Source organism: Cyprinodon variegatus, unplaced genomic scaffold (genome assembly GCF_000732505.1).
Source record: "Cyprinodon variegatus isolate N-32 unplaced genomic scaffold, C_variegatus-1.0 Scaffold90, whole genome shotgun sequence".
NCBI lineage: Eukaryota > Metazoa > Chordata > Actinopteri > Cyprinodontiformes > Cyprinodontidae > Cyprinodon > Cyprinodon variegatus.
Window position 1 is genome coordinate 239,942 of NW_015150543.1, and position 19,167 is coordinate 259,108.

Here is a 19,167-nt window from a genome sequence, read left to right on the forward strand (position 1 = left end):
TATATATATGTATATATATATGTGTATATATATATATATATATATATGTATATGTATATATATATGTATATGTATATATATATGTATATGTATATATATATATATGTATATATATATATGTATGTATATATGTATATATGTATGTATATCTATGCTTATGTAAAAACTAAATCCAAATAAAGTGAATATCCAACTAAAGTGATAAATCCAAGTAAAATGATGCGTGTCGTGCAAAAATAGCACAAATGGTAAAGGTAAAATCAGCAGTTTATTTATACTATTTATTCACATACATTGTATTGTGTTAATGATATATATTAATAGATCTGTAACAAATATTCCTACATAACCTGCAATGTGACTTTTGTAAAATTAAAAGTGAGGAAACTGAGCCATGTTTGGAGCATGTTTGGACTTAACAGCAGGAACACTTTAAAAAGCTTAAATGTGTTTAAATTAAAAAATTTTTTTCATTATAAGCATATTTATAGTCTATATAATAATGTTTTTTTTTTTTTTTTTTTTTTTCTTGCTACGGTTGATATTTTTCCTTCCTACAGCCTGGATCAGAGTGTAACCAGATATGCTAATTAGGAGATGAAGTCATCTAACAGCTTTTAAAACATCTAATAGCAACTTTACTTACTGAAAAGTAGATAATGGTGTTTCTTGGACTAATTAGACTAATTCATCTTTAGCTTAGCTATTTACCTCAGAAGAATTGATTGTATTAATTTGGGGCTGAATGAAGTGAATTGTGCCAAATTCTAGATTTTATTTTCACCCTGGTGTGATCATGCTTATTTATTTATTTTTTTTATAAATCAGGACATAAGCCTAACAGTTGAACATATAAGCATTTGCTAATCTAAAAGCAGAATGTTGCTACTAAAGCCCCTCAATGCTTTTCTATGCTGTGACAGACAGCTGTTTTCGCTTTGACATGCCAATCTCTTGATCATCATCCTCCCTTCATCGCCCTCCGCCATTACTGTGCTCCTAAACCTCTATTCTAATCATTAGGTTATGCCTGTTTAGCCCCAGAACCCCCTTTGAGGATCAGGTTCTACAGTAACTCGGCCTGTCTCCACAATAACACGGAACAGAATGCAGCTTTTCCCGCTCTTTTGTCAGGGTACATTTTGAGTGGGCTGTAGAGCCAGATAGAGTTGCACTTTATTGGCCATCTATGTGCATGTGTGCGCTCCTTTTTTTTGTTTTTCCTATTTCACCATCAAATTGAGGACCGTTTGTAGTGATGAGCACGTTTTGCCGGTCCTTACCTCTTTGCAAGCAGCGAGGATTTGGACTGAGGTGTGAATTGAGTTTATGTTAGAGTAAGGGTTAAGTATGCACTAGTAGTATCTAGGTTTATGTATATTAGACAGGTTTAGGCATAGAAAGGGTTGGAAATTAATGAAAATCAATGGAAGTCAATGCATGGACCTCACTACATAGAGCAAAATGTGGAGGTGTGTGTGTTTAAACTAATTGAGTTGGCTGTTAAACCCAGGTCTCTGTGCAGTCTTGAAGACATTCTGCAGGGAGGGGTGAAGTTTTAGTATGGCATTAAGTTACTCTTTAGCTGGCTTGCCACCCTAATATACTTAGTGAGGGTGCACACTCAACTGCATGGACATGAGTATGTGTTCACAGGTGGCCCGGTCAGAATGACTCTGGGCCCTTCTAGAATGACACCCACAGCATTTCCTCCTGACATCCAGGAAACTAAAGACTCTGACCTCTCTAAATAGGTTCTGCTTGATGATAAACTTTTTTTGTTCTTTGATTTTGTTGATGTCTTTGATAAAAATATTGAACTTGTTCCATTTTTAAAGTTTGATTGCAAATTGGGGGCGGATGGATGAGAAAATAATACACTAAAGTAATGGCAGAAATAGGCAATAGGTTTTGAAATAGGCTATGACTCTTTTCAGGAAATGGACTTCGATAAACACTGCAACACTAGACAGGAGTGCTTTTTATGATTGAAGGGAGAGTTTATAAATAGATCAGAGGTTATACCTGAAGCAAAACCAGACATGTCTATGTCCATGAGGGAGACATGAGAGGGGAAGAAAAGAAATCCAGGCGATATATCTAGGAAAATGGCTCTATACTGATAGAACATGCAAATTATTGTTAGAAATAAACAAGTGAGGAGTGCTAAGCTAAATCCTAATATAGACAGTTCATTAGATCGCTGTAAAAAACCGGCTGCTTAAATTCCCTCCAAAGCTGCCTGCTAATGTGACCGTTTTTGGTTCTCAGGTTCAGAGGTCGACACTCTTCGTCAGACTGCTCTCTCGGTTGTCACGGCGTCCGAACTGATCCATCCCGACTCTTCCTCGCCGTCCCTTGTCCCTGGAAGCACGCAGTACCTTCTCAGCCTCGCCCAGCTGGGCCTCAGCGTGTGTGTGGACAGCCCACATCTGTGGAGAGGCTTTGAGCAGAGAAAGCAGCTTCTATACAGTCTGCTGCATAGCCCCCATTATGAGGTGAGGGAGCTGGCATTGGAGGGCATCCTGAGAAAGCTTTACGAAGAGGAAGAAGAAGAGAAGAGCCCACTATGGCTGGACGAGACCACCATGTCTGACCTGACCAACATGGCTGTCCATGAGACACGCCAGCAGTGTTTGGCTAAGGTGAAAACACACACTTTAAACTAAAATCAGTATGTTGTTCTCTTTATATAGAATATACTGTATTTAATGTTGTTTTTTAGCTGATTTTAAATTTTAAAAGGGAAATGAAATGCAAATACAGCTGAGAACTTTCCTAAATCCTCTCTTCAACGCCTCCACTCCCATCTTTTAGAGACAAAGGTGGATTCCTCACATTGGGTTAGGACTGCAGATCATGCTCATTAAGAAGAGAAAAGTAGCCTTCTGACACGTTCTTTAAATCTGTTTTAAAGAAAGGGGGTTTATGCTTTTAAATATCCACTGGTGTGTTAATGCACTTTAAAGGGGAATGCCGTTTTTTTTTTGTTTTTTTTACATTGGGCCCTTGATTTCACATTATTACATCATGTTCTACTCACCCATATGAGTTTTGTGTCATTTGGAGTCGTTCTGAAGATATTCCATTAGGTTATATCCAAGTAACGTCTTCCTATGGGCAAAACGAGTTAAAGGCACAAACTAAACTGTTCATAATGTATTCTTTATGGTACGCCAGCATTCATAACATCACTGTCCGGATACACATTGATTTAACACGTATATTTAGTCACATTATTTTTATTTTTATCTTTTCTAGCAGTACCATGAATATAGTTCTGGCCTGTTTCATTAGTTTACTGTTTTAATCAGTCTGTTGAAACAGAAAAAAGGTTGAAAAGTAATATATATATATATATTTTTTCATTTTGTAGAATTTTTTTTTATTATTACTTTTGTCAGATTCAAGTTATTATTGTGACCAATCTGGGTTTTTCTTTCATTGAAAACAAGTGTCATGATAAACAAGTCTCAATTTTAACCAAAAAATACCTTTATTTAAAAATCAAAATAATAACAAGAGGTAGCAAATGGAGAGCACTGCAAAAAATCTAAATCTAGATAAGTCTTTTTTTCTTAAAATAAATGCTTTTGTTCTTAAATTAAGGAGGTAAAAGAGACATTTTGCCAAACGGAACAAGGCAATTAACACTTAAAATATGAAAACACAATTGCATTGTCTTATTTCAAGTGCATATTATCTAATTATCTTATTTTAAGAGTAAAATTACACATTCCATTGGCAAACTATCTCATTAACCTGCTCAAATTAAGGGTGAATACACTTAATTCAAGAAAGTTTTACTTATTTTTAGATCATTTTTGCAGTGAGAGCATGCACTTCACATCATCTCAAGGCATGGAAATGAATCTACCTCAAAGTTTTTGGAAAATATACGCCTATCTGTTAATAAGGCATAGAACCTTTTTTATGATTTACAGATCACTTTTTACATAAAAAATCACAAATTTGACTTAAATAGTGTGCAGCTTCTTTTTAAATAACTACAGCCAAAGGCCTGCTATCTAACATGGCTCTTTTTATTCCTCACTTTGCTTATTGCAGGTCCTGCAGGTGTTGTGCATGTTAAGCAACAGATGTGAGCTCTTATGGAAGGACGGCTCCAAGACTTTGTCCCAGAAGGACGTCTTGATGCACCTCCTTACTCTGGCATCGAAATTTATTCACAGGTTTGGAGAATCCATTCTATCCATTCTAATGCCATTATAAACTGTTTTTTATTAGCCTATATACATATAAATCTTTTTGGTATAAACAGCTTGAGCTTCAGGTAAACAAAGAAATCTCAAAGTTTAGACATATCAGAGTCAGACCCTATAATTAAATCTGCATTAATTGTCTAAATAAAACTATAAGACATCTATTTATACAATATATTCTTTTTTAATAGATGCTTATTTATCAACATAGTTGATTTAGGGATGAGCTCATTTAAAGATTAAACTGGTCAATCATTTCTAATTGTTTTGGATCAGAGAGAGCTTCATGTATACATAGGAATGGACAAATGAGGGTTAGACCTAAATGTGGTTCTGCAGTGATTGTTAAAGATAAATAGTCTAATGGAAGGAAAACATCCTTCAGAAGTCATCACTGCTGAGTGTAACTGTGTTACCGTGGTGACAGAGTTACAGCCTTGCTGTAAAAAGGTGTGACTCTGTGAGCTTGGAATAACACAGGTCTCTTCTTTAATCACTGAGACTTGCTGTCCAAACAGCATCAAAGCTGTCTCCTCTCAGCTTTTAGCTCTGATAGATTGCAGACGTATATCTGCAGGTACCGCTGCTGTTACCTGCTGGCAGTCAGGTTTTCATTCAGGGTAACAATCCATGCAGGATGGGACGTAGGGGGTCAGTGGCTGCACCTGGGCACTCCTCTGCATGGTGTTTGTGTGCCTGCCTGCCTGGCAGCAGCTCTGCGGCTACCATGCTGTCCCCCAGCCACAGAGGGGCCACTTTTTAAGTGAAATCAAAGGCGTGGAAGTGTTTTTGTGGATGAAAGCTGATATTTATGCTCTCAAAGGCCTTCATCTGCACCATTATCCTTCTGTAAGATTATTCCCACCTGCCCTACATGAGGTAGTGTTTTCGTCAGAGTTTATGAAAGATTCGTGAGTCATGAGTCGTCTGTCTTTTACCGCAAACTCATTTGGCACTTGGTGTTCCAGTTTATGTGTCTGTGCTTAGACGGTAAGCCCTTTGACATCCACCGGCAGGCAGACACACACACACCTTTTCTTGACAAGCCACGGCTGTACTTTTCTCACCCCTGACAAGAGAATACAGGCTTGAATAAGGATTGGATTACAAAGCCGTGTGAAGCCTTTTCCTGGCCACAATCTCTGCACACAGGGATCCACTTTCCCTTCAGCATGGCCCCAGGGTTATGATTAGAGCCCAGGAGGGATGAGATTGGGTTGCCGGTTGCCCTTGTGTGCTGTGTGATTAAATGGCATTCAGGGTATTGTGACTCATAATGTCATGGTGAGTACCAGCACACTTCTTTTGTGTACAGTAAGAAGAAAGTGGAGTTATGAGTGTGGAAAGGATTGCAGGGAGTTCCTAACTGAACCCGAGAACCTTCATTTATGAATGCTGTTTTCTTTAATGGAGCTTCAGTCATTGATTCAGGGTCTAGGCAAAGCACTTTTACATTTTTTGTATTGGAATCAATGAATCTACTCCATGTTGTCTTTATTTTGCTTCCATCAGTACCAGAACCATCATATGACAATTTATAGTAAACCTTTAAGCATTTAGAGCTGACCTGTCTTTTCATTTTATCCACTGTTTGCATTATTATTATATAGAAGCTGCTGTTGTTCCAATACTCTACAACCAATTCTTTTAAAAATCTATTCTCTTTACTTCAAATTTTTTCTCTTGTTTTGCAGCATATAAAGATTTTAATTTTTTGATAATGGGTCATTTATATTTATTTTATAATTAAGTACAAATTGTTCTTTTTTGTGTTTAAAAATAGAAAATAATTATGCAGATTGTATTTGTATGAAAATAAGCATTGATTGGTGCAACTTTATTAAAATTTCACAGTTTCTATGATAACCTTTGTCTTAAAAAGAGTGTAAATTGATTTTCTTATTGTTTGTATTACTTTTCATTTAAATAAATAAGTTACATGGGTAAACGTTCAGAATGGAATGAAACGGAGTTGATTAAATTGATTTGGTTGGCTGCACAAAGTCTGCACATTAAGAGGCAGGTGGATCCCTTATCACAGGAAGGCGAGATTAAAAGTTCATTTAAGGTCTCCTTCAGGGTAAAAAACAAGCAGCCAAGTTTATATATATATATTTTTTTTCTTCTTTTTTTAAGGTGTTATTATTTTGATTTGATGATTTTGTATTTCAGTGTTGATCTTCTCTCTTCTGCGTTGATGCTGGCCTCCCGACTGGTGGTGGCGCTGGTGAGCTCCGATCTTCAGGTAAAAACCTGAATTCACCCCAGAGATGTTCCTCCGAAAGCCATAGTATTTAACTGTATTTAATCCCCATAAATACTCCATTGTTGCATGTTTATATTGGACAGAAAAAAAAATCCTAAAATGAATTTGTGTATTTTTATAGAACTCAGTTTATCTTAACTTAAGATATTTAAGCTCAACTTCAGGGATCTTTTTCTCTCCATAATGCTGCAATTTTCCTCATTTTTGCAGGATCCCGGTGCAGTGGCATGTTTAGACCAATGGGGGGCTCTAGTGTGCTCGTGCTGCGGTGAGGAGCAGCCTGTGGAGGTGAAGCTGATGGTCACCAAGGTGCTGGTCACCTGTTCATCCTCCCTGATGACCAACCCTCAGCTGCCGCTGGGTGAGTCAGAGTCAAAGCAGCAGCCGGACATCCCGGCTTGTCCTGAAGGCCTTCGGAACGGAATGTCACTTTGCTTTCTGTTGTGGCGTTAGGCTTTCCTGCTACCGTGTCACTGTGGAGGAGCCTGTTCACGCTGCTTCAGGACGAAGACCAGGAAGTCAGAGACTCTGCTTCCGACTTCACCTGCAGTGTCCCAGCTCACCTGCTTAGTAAAGGTAAACACAAAGCCTGCTCATTGTAAATAAACGTCCCAACATTTAAAATGAAACCACACGTCTCAATACTCAGTGGTATAAGTGGTGAAATGAAAGCTGCAGGTTAAATTAGAAGAAAATGCTTCAGAAATGAACCTTTTTCAGTCAAATAAATCAGAAGAGCACTGTGAAAGCAGTTTACAGAAAAAGAAAACATGGAAACAGAGCCGATGCTATTTAACGACATCACTGGTATGTTAATCGTGAAATGACATCATCAACATATTTTAACACTTCTAAAAGACTTTTGAAAAACCGCCGTATAACCATTCAGCACAAAGTGAATATTTGGTTTCCACAGAATCTGGAAAAAATGTGAATCTTTTCCAGAGTGAGAAAATGGCACCAGAGGATTGCTAAAACCTTATTTAATACAGATTTAGGAATGTTTGGCGGAGCAGAAATTTGCACATTAATCCCTTCATCATGTTAAAACTGCATTGGCCAGTTAGTAAGAAGAAATGTGAGCCAGTTCCGTCCTAAGAATGTGAAAACGACAACAACAACCCAGAGCCTCTGAGAAGAAAACCGACTCATCTGTATAAACAGACACATAAATACATTGTGTTGTTAAAAGGGGCTGTTTACATCATTTCCTGCTCTGGGTTGGGGAGCATTCCTGGAAGTAAGACTGCTGATTCTGGTTTAGTAGTTTAGATGTGAGAGCGAAGAGAGTGTGTTCTTGTGGTTATGTGTCCTTGTCTTTGGAATGCCTGAGGCCTGTTTACTGAAGAACCGTCTGATGTTACCCAGAGGGGCTCGCTTACAGACACTTTAATGCCAGTTTTAGCCTCGCAGAACCTCCACGACGGACCTGACACCCTGACTGCTGTTCAGACACATAAACTGCCCTTGTGCTCCTTCCTGTTCTCATTTGGCCGGCTTCCTACACTTTCTCAGTCCCCTGCAGAATCCCACCCTCTTTGATTGCTTTGCACCGCTGGATGTTCCCACTTACCAAGCTGTTAAACAACAAAATGGTGAAAGAAAAAAAGCTGTTTTCAGACAAGTGGCTGTATAATCCGACCATGCTTGTGCGTTTAATGATATTTATCTGTGATTTTCAGAATGTTGTCGGTGTTAAATTAAACCAAAATCATCAGTCTTAGAACAGAAAAGGATACGTTTATATTCATAGTAAAATAAGTTAAGAAATATGTTAAAGTATTAAATAATAAAATAGGGAAGCATTGTGTTTTAAGGTTTATATTATTCTCAATTCACTTTATAAACTAGGAGCCAAGTGTGATGAAATTTCTCTTTATCTGAGTTATTTTTCCTGATTCACAAATTCTGAAGGAGCTTAAAGAGAGCGCTGTATTCCATTTATGGTTCTCTAAATGACCTTTTGGGCTGTAATTATAAAAAGGCACACATTTGACAGACCGGTATAAACAGTTTATTTGCAGTGAGTATTCCCGAAGACATGCTGACCCACATCATGTTCTTGTTGCTGGGATTAGCCTCTAATAGTTGAGTCCAAAACTTTAGAAATGATCTGCCTTTTCTTCTATTAGGCCAGAGGAGTGAGACCAACGGGAGTTAAAGATATTTTATACAAAGAAATGTCTTTGTTTCTGTCTTTAAAATGTCCTATGTTTTTTTTTTTTTTTGAGCATGCAAAAGTAAAAAAAGAAAGGAGAAAATATTAGAAGAATTGAGTGAGCACTTTAAACTTTATACTGTTGACAAGAGCAGGTAATAATTACTCCAAAAAATAGTATAAAAGGTCCCTGAGACAGTTGAAATTTTAGCCCTTACATCTCTGCCATTTTTTTGTTTGGAAGCCAATGGTTAAAAAGATCAACAAAGATAGAACAGACCAAGTCAATTTACACTCTGATAGTTTAGTTTTTTACTGTCTTGTTTAGTGAAAAAAAAAAACAAAAAAACAAATCAAATAAATTTTTTGTTGTTTTTTTCATCCAATACCTTTTATTATTATGATTATGAATATTATAGCTGCTCATTCCTATATGAGTAAATCTACATCTAAATATAGTTTGTCTTAAGTCCAGTTTGCATGTGGCACATATGTTTTTTTTTATCTCTATTAAATGATAGGACTTTGATTCCCAACCAGGTGTAATTGCAAAGGGTACATTAAAATATTTTATTTCTGAGGTAGTCAAATAAAATGTTGCTTTGTGAGGACCCAATTGAAAAATTTAACAAGCTTTTATCAACCAAAAAGTAAGTTTTTCTTATATGTTTGAGTTAATCTTCAGCTTTGACACACATCAAAACCAAGCAGAGGAACAGACTGGATATAGAGAACAGTCTGAGATCTGCTGTTTTTCACACTGAGCTATCAGAGCTCATCAAAGCAGCTCAGGTGTTTTAATTAAACAAAATAAAACTAACTATAATCTAACTATAATTTTGTTCTGTTTTTTTTTTTTTTTTTTTTTTTCCAAATTCATCAAGTTTAAATGTGTTTATAAGGGATTTACTCAGAGGAGCTCCAGTTTTATTAATACAGGTTTATAATTTGATTTTATTTTGATTCCTTACAAACTTCCAGGAAAAATAACTTATTTTGTTTTTTATTTGAGATGGAAAGAATAAAATGCCTAAGAATAAATGCTCAATTAAAATATTATGTAAAATTGTTTTTATTTCATAATCATTTATTGTACTTTTCACTTTTCCCTACTTTTGACTAAAATGCCCAAAGGGGTACACAAGTCAAAAAAGGTTGGGAAACACTGAAAGAAGATCGTATTTTTCTTCCCCTTTAAAATCAGAGCCTGTTTTGTTATTGGAGGTCTCAGGAATCTTGTTTAACATCTCTGGAAGTGCTATTATACCATTAATTGTCTTGGAGCATTGTGCACGGTGTGTGTTCTATATGTGTTTATGTACATAAGGCCAGACTGGGTCAAGATAAGCTATCAGCTGAAAATCACGTTGAAATTGAGGTCAGCAGCATGACAGAGATGGAAAGGTTTTCTTCCTCTATGACAGGAAGAAAACACAATGGACATAATTACAGAGCGGGTGTCCTGTGTGTGGAAAAGTAAGCGGGTCATCCTCCATTCATATTCACGGCTCCTTTGGAGACCACTTTTAGTCTATGGGAGGCAGTGTTTCACTTAACATAGAAAAAAAATCCCATTCTCTAAGAACATTTACACCCACCATGGCTATCCTTAACCCTTCGTGTTGGATTTCAAAAAGAATTCAGCACAACGTGCAGCATGATAGATTAGACCTCAGACTGGGGATTTGGTTGAGCAGCTTCAATCATCATGCAAAGAAAAACTTGAATACAGCGAGGAATGTTTCAAATGCCAGGACATGTAAAGACAGAAGGTCATTACATGAGGATATGAAAGCAGCATTTGAGCTGCTGATTTGATAGATGACAATGGATCTGCAGAGAGACCCCCCCCACCACCATCACCATCCTCTTAAGCATACACTGTGCAGTATTTTCAGTCATTGCACGCAGCTACAGCTCAAACCGTACGATGAAACATGCTACACTGTCCGCCCCGACGCTCTGATGTGGCCTTATGCGGCCGACTGAATTTCAATCATGTTTGATTTTCTCCCAACCTTATGATTCCTGAATAGGAGGTGGTCATGAGAGGCTGATCATCCCTCATTACCACCTGTTCACTACACGACGCACGATCAGGCTGAAAGTCGGCCCAATCGAAAAATTCTCACGGTTGGAGAATCGGCCCACTCAGCAGAGAACAGCTGATTCTGTTCTTCCTTCTCTACAGTGGAGAGCTAATGGGGAACATTGTGCTATTGGGTTTTACGACTGTTACACTGAGGATGTTTGAAGCTTTGTCTGTGTCTTTCCCGTTCCTCACAGCCTTAGTTTTGCATGGAGGGCATTGTGTGTGTGTGGGTGCATGAGAGTATTTCTGTTGGAGTGTGTGTTTGTCATGTTTATGACCTGCCATTACTTAGTCAAGTATCTGAGGTGTTAGCTCCTTAAGATGGAGGTGCTGAATCCAGGTCCTTTGATATGGAGCACTGGGAAAGTTGTAGGAATGAAAACCTAAAATGTAAAACACCACAAGTAAACTGCTAAAAGAAAAAAAGCAGGTCTGAATGTTGCACTCAGGCTGACTCCCTATTCTATTAAAAAAGGGGGAGGGAGCTCCATAAAAAAAACTAAGTAATACAGACAAACTTGCTTATGAGGGTGTCAGGCATTGGTGAAGCTTGTATCATCTCAGATAGGATGCACAATGGAAGCATTATTCTAGACAGGAAGAGCAAATCTAATTTAACCCATTCAGGATCACTACCATGACCAAAATAACTCTCGGCTAATTTGGCCTGAATTGGAGCTCCATCTGTCCTCGCTCTACCTCCAACAGCAAAGGAGTACTGGAACTCCTGAACTACTGAAAAATTATTTATTTAGAAAGTTATCCAAATTCGTTGCTACCAGGAAAATGAGTTAATGACAACAGCTTGGTTGGTGATGTGAAAAATAGAAGTTATTCACAATATCATAAAGTGTCACATTATTAATATTACTCAAGTAGAAGTTTTAAATCCTACTGTTTAAAACACGTTTGTATAAGTTAGAGTATCAAATTAAGCTTTAACTCAAGTAAAAGTGTAAAAGTAGCACTTTTGAAGTATAAAAGTAAAAGTAATGCACAAAAAAAATGTTAATGACAGATTCTTTAAACCTCACTGGTTACTACACTACACTATTAAAGCGACACTTTTCTACAATTCTGTATAATAACCTTCTTATACTTTTCTTAGTTTTATGACTAATGGTAACACTGTCAAATTTAAGTTTGCGTCATCTTGAAAAACTATTGATTTTGGTATGTAGTGAACAACAAGTTGGTGTAGTACCAAATCCAACCACAAAGAAATTAATTGTCCGGATAAAACAAATTATTATGGTGGTTTTTCTTTTTTAAATACCAATAGACCACGATGAAAATTAGCTTAAATGAAACAAAACTAATGAGTCTATTATTAAATTAAAAGTAGTAGAAAGTAGATATACCGTAAATCCTCTAATATTGGCCTGTATTCCATTAGCGGCCGGGACTCTAACAATGGCCGGGCTCGCTGTGGGCAGAGGTAAATAATGGCCGGACTCGTATTCAGGCTGGGGTAATAATTAGAACCAACAATGTTTCTGGGCAGTCCTCAACAACTTGTGATAGTAACATACAAGTACTACAGGGGGGCAATGTTTGCTAACGAATCCAAGCCATTAGCATGGGAAGTTGCATCCTTACACAGAGATCGTAGTGGCCTTACACAATCGTTCTGATCTGAAAGACAAATATGATTACCGGTAGGTCTGGTGGTAACCAGGCAGCGTTAAAATGACAGAATTTCGTTGACCTTCGTTGTTCAGAATTTCCCTTGAAAATTATGATACTTGTAGCCTACTTCCACTTAGCCTGCCTCAAATAAAAATTTGCTGTGATGGCAGATCATATTCCATAATTTTTTTTTTTTTAACTTTGTTTCACAAGGCAGTTTGGCCAAGATTCCATTCTGTTTCTTTTTTTTTTTTTTTTCTCCGTATTGCCGTGCAGAAAAATTGCAGCTGCTGGAAGATGTCTGAATAATGTTCTGTATACCGTTATGGTAACTGTACTTTTACAATAAATAAACCTAGTATTTTATAGGTTCAAAGAGACACAAAATCTTGTTTTTATTCATTCCACTGGCAGTCTGTTTTGATCAAATAGAAATCGAGGCCTGCCTCTAATGCTGGCCTCCTTCCAATAATGGCCTGGACCAAGATGTACCTGAGTGAAATAAAGGTCCCGTCCTATATTAGAGGATTTACGGTAATTGCAAAAACGGTAACGAGTAGAAGTAAGAAGTTGTCCAAAAAAAGNTTTTTTTCCAAATTCATCAAGTTTAAATGTGTTTATAAGGGATTTACTCAGAGGAGCTCCAGTTTTATTAATACAGGTTTATAATTTGATTTTATTTTGATTCCTTACAAACTTCCAGGAAAAATAACTTATTTTGTTTTTTATTTGAGATGGAAAGAATAAAATGCCTAAGAATAAATGCTCAATTAAAATATTATGTAAAATAGTTTTTATTTCATAATCATTTATTTTACTTTTCACTTTTCCCTACTTTTGACTAAAATGCCCAAGGGGTACACAAGTCAAAAAAGGTTGGGAAACACTGAAAGAAGATCGTATTTTTCTTCCCCTTTAAAATCAGAGCCTGTTTTGTTATTGGAGGTCTCAGGAATCTTGTTTAACATCTCTGGAAGTGCTATTATACCATTAATTGTCTTGGAGCATTGTGCACGGTGTGTGTTCTATATGTGTTTATGTACATAAGGCCAGACTGGGTCAAGATAAGCTATCAGCTGAAAATCACGTTGAAATTGAGGTCAGCAGCATGACAGAGATGGAAAGGTTTTCTTCCTCTATGACAGGAAGAAAACACAATGGACATAATTACAGAGCGGGTGTCCTGTGTGTGGAAAAGTAAGCGGGTCATCCTCCATTCATATTCACGGCTCCTTTGGAGACCACTTTTAGTCTATGGGAGGCAGTGTTTCACTTAACATAGAAAAAAAATCCCATTCTCTAAGAACATTTACACCCACCATGGCTATCCTTAACCCTTCGTGTTGGATTTCAAAAAGAATTCAGCACAACGTGCAGCATGATAGATTAGACCTCAGACTGGGGATTTGGTTGAGCAGCTTCAATCATCATGCAAAGAAAAACTTGAATACAGCGAGGAATGTTTCAAATGCCAGGACATGTAAAGACAGAAGGTCATTACATGAGGATATGAAAGCAGCATTTGAGCTGCTGATTTGATAGATGACAATGGATCTGCAGAGAGACCCCCCCCACCACCATCACCATCCTCTTAAGCATACACTATGCAGTATTTTCAGTCATTGCACGCAGCTACAGCTCAAACCGTACGACGAAACATGCTACACTGTCCGCCCCGACGCTCTGATGCGACCTTATGCGGCCGACTGAATTTCAATCATGTTTGACTTTCTCCCAACCTTATGATTCCTGAATAGGAGGTGGTCATGAGAGGCTGATCATCCCTCATTACCACCTGTTCACTACACGACGCACGATCAGGCTGAAAGTCGGCCCAATCGAAAAATTCTCACGGTTGGAGAATCGGCCCACTCAGCAGAGAACAGCTGATTCTGTTCTTCCTTCTCTACAGTGGAGAGCTAATGGGGAACATTGTGCTATTGGGTTTTACGACTGTTACACTGAGGATGTTTGAAGCTTTGTCTGTGTCTTTCCCGTTCCTCACAGCCTTAGTTTTGCATGGAGGGCATTGTGTGTGTGGGTGCCTGAGAGTATTTCTGTTGGAGTGTGTGTTTGTCATGTTTATGACCTGCCATTACTTAGTCAAGTATCTGAGGTGTTAGCTCCTTAAGATGGAGGTGCTGAATCCAGGTCCTTTGATATGGAGCACTGGGAAAGTTGTAGGAATGAAAACCTAAAATGTAAAACACCACAAGTAAACTGCTAAAAGAAAAAAAGCAGGTCTGAATGTTGCACTCAGGCTGACTCCCTATTCTATTAAAAAAGGGGGAGGGAGCTCCATAAAAAAAAAACTAAGTAATACAGACAAACTTGCTTATGAGGGTGTCAGGCATTGGTGAAGCTTGTATCATCTCAGATAGGATGCACAATGGAAGCATTATTCTAGACAGGAAGAGCAAATCTAATTTAACCCATTCAGGATCACTACCATGACCAAAATAACTCTCGGCTAATTTGGCCTGAATTGGAGCTCCATCTGTCCTCGCTCTACCTCCAACAGCAAAGGAGTACTGGAACTCCTGAACTACTGAAAAATTATTTATTTAGAAAGTTATCCAAATTCGTTGCTACCAGGAAAATGAGTTAATGACAACAGCTTGGTTGGTGATGTGAAAAATAGAAGTTATTCACAATATCATAAAGTGTCACATTATTAATATTACTCAAGTAGAAGTTTTAAATCCTACTGTTTAAAACACGTTTGTATAAGTTAGAGTATCAAATTAAGCTTTAACTCAAGTAAAAGTGTAAAAGTAGCACTTTTGAAGTATAAAAGTAAAAGTAATGCACAAAAAAAATGTTAATGACAGATTCTTTAAACCTCACTGGTTACTACACTACACTATTAAAGCGACACTTTTCTACAATTCTGTATAATAACCTTCTTATACTTTTCTTAGTTTTATGACTAATGGTAACACTGTCAAATTTAAGTTTGCGTCATCTTGAAAAACTATTGATTTTGGTATGTAGTGAACAACAAGTTGGTGTAGTACCAAATCCAACCACAAAGAAATTAATTGTCCGGATAAAACAAATTATTATGGTGGTTTTTCTTTTTTAAATACCAATAGACCACGATGAAAATTAGCTTAAATGAAACAAAACTAATGAGTCTATTATTAAATTAAAAGTAGTAGAAAGTAGATATACCGTAAATCCTCTAATATTGGCCTGTATTCCATTAGCGGCCGGGACTCTAACAATGGCCGGGCTCGCTGTGGGCAGAGGTAAATAATGGCCGGACTCGTATTCAGGCTGGGGTAATAATTAGAACCAACAATGTTTCTGGGCAGTCCTCAACAACTTGTGATAGTAACATACAAGTACTACAGGGGGGCAATGTTTGCTAACGAATCCAAGCCATTAGCATGGGAAGTTGCATCCTTACACAGAGATCGTAGTGGCCTTACACAATCGTTCTGATCTGAAAGACAAATATGATTACCGGTAGGTCTGGTGGTAACCAGGCAGCGTTAAAATGACAGAATTTCGTTGACCTTCGTTGTTCAGAATTTCCCTTGAAAATTATGATACTTGTAGCCTACTTCCACTTAGCCTGCCTCAAATAAAAATTTGCTGTGATGGCAGATCATATTCCATAATTTTTTTTTTTTTAACTTTGTTTCACAAGGCAGTTTGGCCAAGATTCCATTCTGTGTCTTTTTTTTTTTTTTTTCTCCGTATTGCCGTGCAGAAAAATTGCAGCTGCTGGAAGATGTCTGAATAATGTTCTGTATACCGTTATGGTAACTGTACTTTTACAATAAATAAACCTAGTATTTTATAGGTTCAAAGAGACACAAAATCTTGTTTTTATTCATTCCACTGGCAGTCTGTTTTGATCAAATAGAAATCGAGGCCTGCCTCTAATGCTGGCCTCCTTCCAATAATGGCCTGGACCAAGATGTACCTGAGTGAAATAAAGGTCCCGTCCTATATTAGAGGATTTACGGTAATTGCAAAAACGGTAACGAGTAGAAGTAAGAAGTTGTCCAAAAAAAGATTATTCCAGTAAAGTATAGATAGCTAAAATTTCTTCTTAAGTAAGGTAGTGAAGTATTTGTACTTTGTTACTTGACACCTCTGAAGATAAGAGAGAATTAAGGGTTTCTAATTGGGTCCCCTATATGAAATATCCAAAGAACTGAAAAAGGGGAATATTGGCTACTTCCACAGTGCTAAATGACATATTCCCGCTTTTTAAGAATAATAGGGGGGAAGAAATAAACAATATAAATCCTAATGTTGAAGGATTAATAGACATTGGTGAGTAGGATCTACAATGTCATGACCATTAAAAAATTCAATTCATTGCCCCTACTTAATCAGCAATGGCTGTCATTTTTCCCCAAAAAATTACCTTACTGTCTGCATGACATTCAAACTGTAGCTCATACATTATGCTGATACACCAGCTTCACTGAACCATGAACAAACAAAACCTCCCACTGACCTACTTTGATTACTGTAACGATGCAACAAAAACTGCCATTCATGTTTTTTTTCCCTCTCCGACAACATTCATTTCATCTCGATGACCCAAATGATTAACCTGACAGAACTGTGGGACACTCATTAAACAGAGCCAGTCCTATATTAGTACAATGCTCTCTCACACAGTACACTACAGTTTGTGTCACTTGAGCAAAGTAAAAAAAAAAAAAAAAGAACCGCAAAGATTTGCAGCCTTCGGCTTTACATTTGGACTAAATCAACTGTGATCCTGCACATAGACAGACATGGTGTTCGCGTTGCTTTCACCATGTTTCCCTTATTAAACTCAATGAGATTTTAATTTCAAAGCTAAAATAAAGTCACATGCAAGGAGTGGTGACTGGTGTCTGCAGGCTCTATTGCAGCTAAAGCCCACAGTATCGTACTGCAGGGGCAGGGTGCAGCCATTTTTACAATTGTTGCAGGAAGTTTACAACGGATATTGGTGCTAAACTCAAATATTTAATCCATCGATATTAGTTTTAGGTTTTTATAGAAGTTAAGTGACAAAGAATGGTGTTGAACCATCTCTACAAATGGCAGAAAGCTGTCTTTTATGTAAAAGGCTTGAAATTATATTATACTAGTCATAGTAATAACTGTAATTCTTGCTTTTGCCATCATATTTTCTGAAATAGTTGTTAATCAGAGATCATGGCCCCATGAGGCTTTTTCCTTCAGCCCTTAAAAACGAGTCATCATTAGAGCCAAAGGTCAGTTCACTGTCTGCAGGGTGCCTGGTTCTGGCTGTAAGTTTTAACATGTTCTGCCCTGTTAATTTTTTAATCCTGCAGTCAGTCTGGTAGGGCGTCCATGGCTGGGAAGGTTGGTGATTTTTTTATTGTCTTGTGGATTACAGTTCTCTCTGTAAAACAATGCATTTGAAATAGTAAAAAAAAAAAGCCCTTCTTGATTTTCGATAGAAGGGTAACAGCAGTTGGTTCTCTCAGGGTGCATGCACACTACTGGACCGGTTCAATTTCTTTCACCAAAAGAGTTTTAGACCAGGCCAAACAATGTTCTGCAGTTGCGATGGATGTTTCCGAGCAGTAGTGCTGCAGCCCTGCTCTGATTGAGAAGAAAAGGAAGCAAGAAAATGAAATAACATCTCATGAACTGGTCAGGGCATCATCTGTTTCCCCTAGTGTTGTCCTCAGTAAGCACCTGCACTCTCCAATTGGACGGCTCCAAGGTGAAGATAAAATTTGTAGAAAGTGGTAGTTGTAACCATGCGGTGGCCCTGTCACAGGGCAGGGTTCCAGTTCCTGGATGCGTTCATACCAACATGAACCGCTCCAGAATCCAGATTCTTGCACAGTAAAAAGCATTTCAGAAGTTTAGTCAAAAAGCCTGTTTAGCTAATGTTGATATCTTACTGTTGGATCGTCCTAAAAGAAGATCAGAACCAATGATTTGATTTGATAACCACCACACTGGTACCTTTTTATGTTCTGGAAGCGTTAATGGTGGACTTTAAGTTTGTGTTTGTTGCTCATCAGCCTCTGGCTTAGTTTTCTTTTTTTTCTTTTTTTTTTTTTACAAATAATGTTTTGATATTAACCAGATTCTAAGGTCTTTATGTTCAGTTTCTTTTTTACTTAAGCCAAAACCAAAGAGCATTACTTATTGTTCCACTTCCCTGCTTGTGGATGCTCACACTCTTCATGTGTTCTTATATGGCCATTAAGCTACAAAACACATGACAAAATCCCGTTTCATGTGATATCTTAAAATATAACCAGAATGTAAGCATCCTGTCATGAGGACTAGATGTTACATGGGTAGTAATGAACTGCTAAAAACAGTCAAATTTGTAAAGTTGTAATAATACTGAAGCAAGTAGCAGCCACCTTCCATATGGAGGTCTGGTATAGTGTTGTAATCAGAATTCTGACTTTAGCGGGGAGAATGCTGTTGAAGTTTTCAGATTATTGCCACCATGACTTCAGATGCTGAAGGGGAGCTAAAGGAGAGCTGAAGACCTTTGGCTTTGTTTCTCTAAATCCTTTTTCACACTGAAAGTGTTAACGCATGTTTTGCAAACATTGGTCGACCCATTAACAATCGACATTTGGCTCCCTTCCCACTGGCAAAAAAAGCTGCGTCTAACCTCTCTCTCTGGCAAGCTGCTTGGCCTCTGTCTCCCTGCAGCTGCATGTCTGATAACACCATCATGCTGGGTTAGCCTTGATGCTCTCACCAGTGCGACAGAAATTAGGGAAGTAAATAATGGAGAGCAACATGTAAGGAAGCCAGGGCGTAGTGAGTGTGCTTTATTGTT

General features: G+C 37.7%; 1 protein-coding gene across 2 annotated transcripts in view; it reads left to right on the plus strand.

Moving 5' to 3' along the window:
* The window catches only part of thada (thyroid adenoma associated), a 121,901-nt gene that overhangs the window by 90,315 nt on the left and 12,419 nt on the right, over window positions 1-19,167 (plus strand). For both annotated transcript variants that reach the window (XM_015373666.1, XM_015373665.1), the window contains 5 exons: window positions 2,272-2,645; window positions 4,069-4,193; window positions 6,396-6,468; window positions 6,700-6,850; window positions 6,943-7,065. In XM_015373666.1, the coding sequence (XP_015229152.1) occupies window positions 2,272-2,645; window positions 4,069-4,193; window positions 6,396-6,468; window positions 6,700-6,850; window positions 6,943-7,065 (846 nt within the window). The remainder of the gene's footprint in view (window positions 1-2,271; window positions 2,646-4,068; window positions 4,194-6,395; window positions 6,469-6,699; window positions 6,851-6,942; window positions 7,066-19,167) is intronic.